The sequence below is a fragment of the Pungitius pungitius genome, chromosome 3 (genome assembly GCF_949316345.1).
Source record: "Pungitius pungitius chromosome 3, fPunPun2.1, whole genome shotgun sequence".
NCBI lineage: Eukaryota > Metazoa > Chordata > Actinopteri > Perciformes > Gasterosteidae > Pungitius > Pungitius pungitius.
The window spans coordinates 413,749-423,499 of NC_084902.1; the positions used below are offsets into that span (position 1 = coordinate 413,749).

Genomic DNA, 9,751 nt, shown 5'->3' on the forward strand with positions numbered 1-9,751 from the left:
TCCTTTAGTTAGCACGTGTTTAGCAATCTGTCTTTGTTGACGGGACATGTACCCCAGTTATTCATGGTAGTTGTAATTAAACCTCTTCTTAAGAAACCTACTCTTGCTCAAGAGGTGTTGGCTAACTACAGACTTATCTCTAATATTCCCTTCCTCTCTAAGATCCTTTGTATTCTGTAGCAAACCGTAGCACTAACAAATGGTAGCACTTAAATTGTACTTATAATGGCACTTTTCTATATCATGTTTTGAAACTGCTTATTTGATGAAAAATGTACTTTCTTGTTACTTGTTCTTCTCAGTTTGTATCTCTATGTGGAAATGCACTTATTGTACGTCGCTTTGGATAAAAGCGTCAGCTAAATGACATGTAATGTAATGTTGCAGAGACTAGAACATTTGATTGGTTTTATGGGAATCACACTCAGATCACGTCATCAGATTAATCCTAGTTTGTGTATGTTAACCACTAATGTTGGTCCAATGTTCTGTGCTTGGATCTTTTTTTTTTTACCCTCTATATCACATATGTCAAACTTGCACCCCGACGCGGCGTCCAGTGCGCCCCGTCGGCCATCTATTATATAGAGGTCTTACCAGACCTTGAGCTTTTGTTTTTGTTTATTGGACAGTTTGTGCCACATCTTTTAAGAATGCTTTTCAAAAGAGTGAAGGATTAAGAAAATATATATAATCAACAAAAAACAAATATGAAGGCAAAATACTGCTTGAATAGTGATAGGAACAAGGTATTTTCATGTTATTGAAACTGAGGCAATAAACTACAGTATGTTACATTTTAGGAGAGACAAGACTTTTACATATGATGCGTATTTTTGTCAAATTCAGTCCGTACATTAAGGGATTCAAGAGAGGTTGGCAAGTGAGAAAGTATAAAGATAAAAAGATGCGCAAAAAAAAAGGTGCTCTCTTCATATCAAATCTGCCTTGCGCTATTTCAATCAGGAGAGACTCGTTTAATAGTAATACAATAATTTATTCCACAAGCATAAAATATGAATTGTGCAAGGTCTTTGGCGATTGGACTCCATCACGAAGTACTATCCCCGAAGGCAGGGATAGTGAGGTCCAATAAGCCCAATCCCCCTGGAGTCCAGACACTGGTGGAGGTGGTGTAAACAATAGCAGCAACCTGATGACGAACCAGGAACAACGCTGATGCCAACTGGAGGTGACAGGGGTGGAGGAGGGTCGCTTCAGCTACACGCTGAAATGACAGCTGACAGCCAACAGAGAGGAGAACACTTTTAAAGATTGACAACGACAACGTGATTGGCTTAAGGAAACCGTGTGTAGAATCTGATTGGTTACTAAAATGTGCCCGCCTCCAATCAGCTGATAGAGTAATTGCAAAGGAGGCGAACAGAGTGAGACTGGTTGTCTTCCTGACTGAACTTGCGCTTAAGCTACATTTCAATCAGGAGAGACTCGTTTAATAGTAATACAATAATTTATTCCACAAGCATAAAATATGAATTGTGCAAGGTCTTTGGCGATTGGACTCCATCACGAAGTACTATCCCCGAAGGCAGGGATAGTGAGGTCCAATAAGCCCAATCCCCAAAAGACATTTATTTTCTACGAATAAGTAAATAAATAAATACCTTACCCACTGCCGTAGTGAAATTCCTAAGCAAACGCCAAAAGTTAGTCATGACTGAAGTTAAACTTGCATGGGTTGATGTCAAAACAGAGGTAAGAGATCTGGTGAGTCAAAGCCCAGAATAGGACGTCGCAATGGACTGCCGATCGCCCACCGGGTTTACCAGACTGAGACTTAGAAAGAAGGTTACCTGGATGGGTCTTACGAAATCGGCCCCAGACCTTGAAACTTGTGTTGCCTTGCTGGGACTTACGCACTCGGCCCACAAACTTAGGATGATGTCATCTTGCTGGGACTTACACCTTCGGCCCTCAACATGGCAACGATGACATCTTGCTGGGACTTACACATACGGCCCTCATTAGAATGATGTCACCTGATGGGTCTTACACATTCGGCCCCCGCCATAGTAAGATGACATCTTGCTGGGACTTACACATACGGCCCTCACTTGACTGATGTCATCTGCTGGGTCTTACACAGCCGGCCCCCTCCATAGTAAAGATGACATCTTGCTGGGACTTACACATACGGCCCTCACTTGAATCATGGCATATGGTGGGTCTTACCCACATGGCCCACAAACTTTGCATGATGACCTCCTGATGGGACCCTACGGCCTCTCTTCCAAGGGACACTAAGGAACCACGGCGGTCCACTGTAAGGGGACGCTGAAGTGACCTCCCCACATTGCCAAGGGAATACACCACCACCACCAGTTATATGCATGATTGCCTGTTCTTTTACCGCTTCAGGGATCTTGCAAGTACCGTGTTATGGTCAGGCTGGAGGAACGACGCAGCAGCCGCCGCCGCCGACCACCGCCCTGTCAGCGGTGAGCTTGTCACTCACTTGGGTAGCTGCTGCAGCTCTAGCCCTTATCTGTATTGAGCGTGTGTAGGACAGCCTCTAGTGGAGCTTTGAGCATGGGCCAGGTCCGGAGCCGCATGGGCGGCGATAGGAAGTCTGGAGACGGGAAATTGCAGCGACATTTCGCAACCTGCCAGTGACTCGTTCCCGGGGTGAGCGCTCAGAAAACGCAGGTTAGCTCTACCTCCAGTGCCGGTGCGCAACCTGCGAAGATAGGGGGGGTTTAAAATGCTTAACAGTAGCTAAAGCAGATAGCAGCTGCCATTCGACGTGCTAGTGCAGTTGCTACTTCCTAGAACTGCAAACTTGTCAAGTTGAGCCAGATTACCGAGTCTAACCCTCCGGCGTGCAAGGACTTCTAGGGACACGAGAGAAGATCCCCTGCCTATATTGTGGGAACCATTTAGTGCTGCAGCACCCTGCATGAGGAATACTGCTACATCGGCAACCACCCAACGAAAAGAGCTTTCCTGAACCCAACTTACCATCCTCGATGTTTGTGACTGTAGGGGTTGCCGCAGTTCAACGTCCCATTAGTGGCAGGGATGAAGAGGAGATACCTTTGTTTATAGTTTGACGTAGCTGCCCCTAAACGAATGCCTTGCGTACTGTAGATACTAACTTCCTTAAGTGGACCATCTAATATTTCAGCCAGCTAAGAAAAGAATTTTAACCTTAGTTGATATTAATGCTGCACTCTATTGTCACACTAAATGCAATCATCTGAAGAAAGGAGGCCATGGTCTAGCCAGCTGTGGCTCTGACTGAACCTCCCCAAAAAACGATGGCCTGCATTGTCTCAAGTTGCTGATCAGAACCGCTGTTGTGGCGGTTACCCTAATCATATGAAACCCCTGCCATCCATGCTCTGTCCGTACCGATCCTGTTGCCAGATTCAGTTTGCAAAGACGCCATGTCCTGCTAGCAGAACGGAAACGCAGGTCCGCCTGAGATGAAGCATATGGCAAAAGAGCCTCTCACTCTAACGCAATCTCTCGTCAACATGCTGCGAGTGTAGTTTAGCTTGCATGGTGCTGCAATGCAGCTCCATCTTACGCGCACTTGTGTCGATGACTCGTCCCAATTAGTGTTCCTAAAAGGGGCCTGCACGTGCTTCAAAGAACTTCACTGCCAGCACAGTGGAGCAACGTCCCTTGTTGAAGACGACCCAGAGAACGACGTCTGGTGTGTGAAAGCCGTTTGTTTGTTCATTTGTTTCCGCTGTTCGCGGACATATTTGTCCCGTGTTCTCCTGCAGAACTATCGGACCCCTTAACCAGCCACCCGACGTTTGCAGAGATCTCCCGCCATGAATTAGAGTCCCTATGGGTGTCCTTGTAGTTTGCCAATGACTGGTTGAATAAGTGGTCCTATTTCCACATTACTTCCGACAGAAGCTATTCAATCTGATTAATCGCTTAGCATCCTTTAAAATGCCGGTATTATGCGAAAAGGATGGATGGAAAGGATGTTAGCCAACCAATCGCATCCCGCAAGAACATTGGTCGCAAGAGGGTGGAACCAAGCACGCCCCTGCGTTTCTCTGAAAAGCAGGACCATAAACTAGGCTTTAGGACCTCATACCCGAAGATTTCTTGCTGCCGCAATGACTGTTCCATGTCCAAAGCAGGTGGTTGACGCGTCGCTGACAGGCCATCGGAGCTGGGTAACCCAATGCCGCACGGCTAGAGACCGCAGTTGACTGTCGAGAAAGTAGAGTTCCTTGAAAGCTTCCTGTCCAAGTTGTTATTAACTTCTTTTGCTTGAAAGCCTTGAAACCCATGTACCTGCATACAGACATACCATTATTTATTTTATTCTATTCTATTGCTAGTGGTCCTGTAGTGTATTTATTTATGCTATATGTTGAGGATTAAATATAATCATGCATGCTCACGCTAGACTGCAATTACACTTGAACAATAATTGAATACTAATAACGAGTGGAGGCTGTGTATGACCCGGATCACACAAACATGTTGATAAAAAGGCTGCACACACTCTCAGGGTCACGTCCATACATGGGACGGGGTGACCATGGCTCACACGCAAAACATCCTTAAAATGGAGTGAACCTGTTGCTAAAGAACTGCACGCACTCCCAGGGTCAAATGTAGATAAAACAGAATATTGAGACTAACATGTCTCACACACACAAACTGTCTCAAGTATGCAGTGAACTCATGAACAACAGGAGACGTGATGATCCGAGAGCCTGAAGGGATGGACATCCCTGTGCTCCAATGGGGCTCTCCGAAGGTCATAAAGTGAACCAATCAAGAATGCTCTTAAAGACTTTATATTCCGAGCGCACATTGAATTAAGCGCCCTTTCATTGCTGTTGCTAGACAGATTGAAACAGGTCCGTGCACGTATGACTGCAGGACTGAATACTCCTGTCACAAATAAACATTGTCATATTGCTTTGATTAAAGTCTCAAGTCTGGTCCTTGTTTTGCGTTCACGACATATACATTATCTACATCATAGCCTATAGAATAGTCCAGGTGAAGCCGTTATTCTGCTATGGTCGTGTAGAGGATCCCTTCCTTGTAGTCAATGCGGTGGACTGAGCCTGAGGACTTTGAAAGCTTTACTGGCTTTACTGGTGGCAGAACGATTACTCCCGTAGTTCGCGCTGAGATTGCTACCCAGCTCTGTGAGAGTCTAGCTCATGCTCCCCCTCAGGGTATACATTACATTACACCGCAACAAACAACGCCAGAGCTACGTGCTCCACCGTGGAGCGGTACTTTAAACAGTGCTTTACTTAACCAGACGCTGCGCTAGCATCACATAGAGGACGGCCGGATAAATGCTAACCGGGGTATAGCTTTGCATCGCGGAGCTTCAGCTGAGCGTGTCGTTATGTTAGCAGTTTAACGTGGATGGGGAGCGTCGACTTGCCTTACCGCGTGTTAGCCTTTTGAGAGGCTGCTATGCTGCTATGCTGCTTGCTGGACGGAATGCTGCGTGTTTCCCAGGCGTTGGAGATGAAGGAGATTCCCGTCCTCGATGTCCCGCAGTAGCTGGAGAGCCCGTCCGGGGCGTAGCGCCCGGTTAGCCCGCGTAGCGGGTGCTTGTCGCTCCCTCAGAGAGATCTAACGTAACCCCTTAACAACAACCCGACTGTTTATGCCCTGGCTCTTAATAAAGCACTTGTAGTTTGGCTTCTTACTTATTTGTACTCTCTTGCTTCTTGTTCTGTACCCTCTGCTGAATGCATTTATTGTGCCTTGGATTATATCTTATGGTGAATGACGTTACATAAAAACATAATGGTCTGTTTCCGATTCACTCCGCCCGTCTGCCAGCTGTGAGCCTTACCCACTCACACCTGGGCAGAGGAGGCTTGGTACCGCGCTCTTACGTTTAGCATGACTGCTTCCTGCTGCGCCTCGTAGGCGAGTGCTACTACGCCGGTACCTCGGCGGGCTGCACGACGGCTCAGATTATTGATTTAGTTTCTCCACAATCGATCATCGTCCAATCGGAGTTTGGAGTTTTACCGCAACACTGTGGTGCCGGACCCGCTAATTGAACGCTTTGCTTTGCTTTGCTTTGCTTTGCTTCGCTTCGCTTCGCCTCGCTTCAGCTACACGCTGAAATGACAGCTGACAGCCAACAGAGAGGAGAACACTTTTAAAGATTGACAACGACAACGTGATTGGCTTAAGGAAACCGTGTGTAGAATCTGATTGGTTACTAAAATGTGCCCGCCTCCAATCAGCTGATAGAGTAATTGCAAAGGAGGCGAACAGAGTGAGACTGGTTGTCTTCCTGACTGAACTTGCGCTTAAGCTACATTTCAAAGAAACACCCAAAGAAGAAGTTGAGCAGAGAAGCCAGGTGAGGTGTGCAGGTGCTGACAGCTTTCTGTCTGGTCTGTTTGGAACCAGATAAAGAAACTCTGAGGATCCTCAAGTAGGTGTAAAAAATCAGAATTGCAAGACCAAATAATACAATGAAAGTGTACATGAGTCCATAGATGTTGATGGCTGTCGTGTCAGAGCAGGCCAATTTCACAACAGAAAAGTTGTCACAGAACAATCTGTCAATAATGTTTCCACACAACTGTAAAGATATCATGATTACATTACTGAGAAGAGGGAATAACCACGTTAGAGCAATAAGCATAATAACCTTGTTAAATGCCATGCGAGTGTTATATTGTAATGGATAACAGATGGCAAGATATCTGTCATAAGACATGAGGGCTAAGTTATAAAACTGCACATTTGCATAAGTGTACAAACAGAAAATCTGCAGATAGCAAGATGAATAAGAAACCGTGTGAATGTCTGAGAGGATCTGAACCAGGAGGAATGGAAACAGCCCTGTACTACCAAACAGCTCATTTACAAACAGGCTGCAGAGGAAAAGGTACATGGGTTCATGTAAGCTTCTGTTCATGCAGATAACCACAATGAGCAGCAGGTTGGTACAAATAGTTACAACATAAAAACACATACTAATCATGAACAATAAGTATTTAAAGAGTCCAAGATCAAAGTAAGCACCAAAAGTGAAATAGGAAACCTGTGTGGAGTTTAACATCATCATTATCATCCGTTGGTTTCACAACATTATAATTCAAGAGATCAAACTAGTTTAGATTTACTTTCAGGCTTTTTCTGGACTCACTCCATGAACACATCATTGAGCCTTTGAACAGAAAAGCTGTCACCTCGCACAAAGACACATTCAATAAGATGTTTAGCTCATAAACAACAGAACAATTGGGGACAATGTTTGAATCCTTACAATGATCTGCTATGTAGTCCTGATGACTTTGGAATCGCAGCAAAGCTCTTTCTTTGCTTCTTATAACTCTTCAGGTGAACTGATGTTGCATCATTACCACAGGACACCAACTGATGTCACCAGCTATTACCATATTACAAAGCAGCAAAGGTCTGTTTAACCAGTCTTAATTATTTCTCTCATATTACCCATAGCTGTAGACATCAACCTATATATTGAATAGTCAATCAATACAAAATGTAAATTGATAACTCAGTAATCTTCATTCGTCTGTTTATGAAGGAATAGGTGTCCACTAGTGTTATTTCCATCTCTTACATAGTAGGTGGTGTATGAAATATGGGTAAAAGTGAAAGAAAACCCCCAGACCATCCTGGCGATGTTCGGCGACGGAGTGGGCCTTCATCCCTTGTTTTCAAGGGAGGTCCAAAGTATGGTGCTCTTCCTCGTGGAGGTATTTCCTGAATGAACAAGAAAAGCTGTCAGTGTGCTGGCAACCGGAAGATTCTGGAGAAAGATGTGGTCGAGCAGTTTGTGGAGGGGCTCCTGAAGAGGATCTCGAACAGACCTGGGGCCGGTATTCACATTGGAGTCCACCGCAAGGCCCAGCGGAGGGGCAGACAACATCAACACTTTTGCAGAGAGTGTCTACTTTTTTTAGCCTAGCAGCTAGCTTTCGTCACTCATCCCCCTTCTGTTTGAAATGTGGAGGATTTCCTCTGCACAGTTCTCCGCTGTATGTCGCGCCTGTTTTACTTCCAATGCAAAAAGCTCTTTCCATCTTGAGCTACCACCATGTCTCTCCTGTCTAACTGAAGTTTGGTTAACTGCACTAAAATATTTTATTGTAATAATCTCGGCCACATTAATTGCATAGGAAGGAACGTCACTAGATTAGTCGCAGGGATCTCTGGTGGTCACATGGCATGAAGTAGGTGGGACTGTTGATGATAGGTCCTTTCTCTACATGAAGAGGTATAAACAGCAGATATCAGAGCAGCAGCAAATTCAGTCCGCTAAACATTGTGTTACAAATATTTATCTGTGTGTTGTATAAATATTTTTAGGAAATCCAAAATGTATATTGCAAATATTGTTGCTGGTGAGTTCTCATCTTCGCGTTTTTCAATGAAAGTAGGGAAGCAATGTTAACAGTCAAATTTATCTAATTCTTTGTTATTTAGGAATATGTCTTCTATTTTATATGGGGTTGAAAAATGGGAAACACACATTGTTTGTAGAAAGTAGAACGATGGTAAATTCAACTTTAATTTATTTCATTCTTGGAACTTACATCCAGGTAGGGCCTTTAAGATATTTGTATTTCCTGTTAACTTTAATGTTATACATTGTCATAGTCATCATCAACATTGGTGTCATTGTGGTTATCTGCATGAACAGAAGCTTACATGAACCCATGTACCTTTTCCTCTGCAGCCTGTTTGTAAATGAGCTGTTTGGTAGTACAGGGCTGTTTCCATTCCTCCTGGTTCAGATCCTCTCAGACATTCATACTGTTTCTGCTCCACTTTGCTTCCTGCAGATTTTCTGTTTGTACACTTATGCAAATATAGAGTTTTCTAACTTGGCCGTCATGTCTTATGACAGATATCTTGCCATCTGTTGTCCTCTACAATATAACACACGTATGACATTTAACAAGGTGTGTATCTATATTTTCGTCATATGGTTTTATTCTTTTCTGAAGTTTTTAATTACTTTATCTTTAAACATCCGTTTGAATTTTTGTGGAAACATAATTAATAGTTTGTATTGTCATAACTACTTGGTTGTTAAGTTGGCGTGTTCTGACACTCAAGTGAACAACATTTACGGACTTTTTGGTGTTGCTCTTACCATTCTAGTCCCTCTGGTTCCAATCCTTTTCTCCTACATGAGGATCCTGAAGGTTTGTTTCTCTGGTTCTAAACAGACCAGACAGAAAGCCGTCAGTACCTGCTCACCTCACCTCGCTTCTCTGCTCAACTTCTCCTTTGGCTGCTGCTTTGAAATCATTCAGAGTAGGTTTGATATGAGCAGTGTACCGGGAGGGCTGCGTATCGTCCTCTCTCTGTATTTTCTCATCATACAGCCTCTTTTGAATCCCATCATGTTTGGATTGCAAATGTCACAGATACGAAATACATGTAAACATGTCCTATTGACTTGTTACAGAGATACTGTATAGATAAAATCTGAAAAGTTTCAGTCTACATCTTTTTCTAAAGTGTTGTAGCCTGTTGTTTCTGCTTTCATATTGTATCATGTGAACTAAAATAATTCAATGAATTTTTGATGCATAGAAACCGTTAGGTGAGCTTAAAGACTACTCGGTGAGAAGAGGCCTTTCTAATTTTCTTCTATTGATATCACAAATGAGTCCAGTAACTGATTCAAACTAATATATATATATATATATAAATATTGGTGAATTTATAACTATATTAAATGAGAAATTAATATATTTGTTGTGCAGTGTTTTTCAAATGAAAC

The 9,751-nt window shown here is 43.6% G+C and overlaps 2 protein-coding genes across 2 annotated transcripts; one reads left to right on the forward strand and one right to left on the reverse strand.

Annotated features, from left to right (window-relative positions):
• Positions 1 to 792: 792 nt before the first annotated feature.
• Positions 793 to 7,424, reverse strand: LOC134127034 (olfactory receptor 4E2-like). Its single transcript, XM_062561620.1, has 2 exons — positions 6,312 to 7,424; positions 793 to 967 (listed from the first exon to the last, which is right to left on the reverse strand). The coding sequence occupies exons 1-2, from the start codon at positions 7,061 to 7,063 to the stop codon at positions 793 to 795; spliced, it is 927 nt and encodes a 308-aa protein (XP_062417604.1). The 5' UTR covers positions 7,064 to 7,424.
• Positions 7,425 to 8,510: 1,086 nt separating this feature from the next.
• On the forward strand, positions 8,511 to 9,446 carry LOC134127035 (olfactory receptor 2A14-like). Its single transcript, XM_062561621.1, has one exon. The coding sequence runs from the start codon at positions 8,511 to 8,513 to the stop codon at positions 9,444 to 9,446; it is 936 nt and encodes a 311-aa protein (XP_062417605.1).
• The last annotated feature ends 305 nt before the right edge of the window (positions 9,447 to 9,751 follow it).

What these genes read in the sequence shown, in the direction of transcription:
- LOC134127034 (XM_062561620.1), bottom strand. Translation starts at nt 7,063, where the DNA reads ATGATAATGATGATGTTAAACTCCACACAGGTTTCCTATTTCACTTTT. An exon ending in CTCAACTTCTTCTTTGGGTG is followed by an intron (nt 968 to 6,311) that starts TTTCTTTGAAAT and finishes AAACGAGTCTCT; the next exon opens with CCTGATTGAAATAGCGCAAG.
- LOC134127035 (XM_062561621.1), top strand. Translation starts at nt 8,511, where the DNA reads ATGGTAAATTCAACTTTAATTTATTTCATTCTTGGAACTTACATCCAG.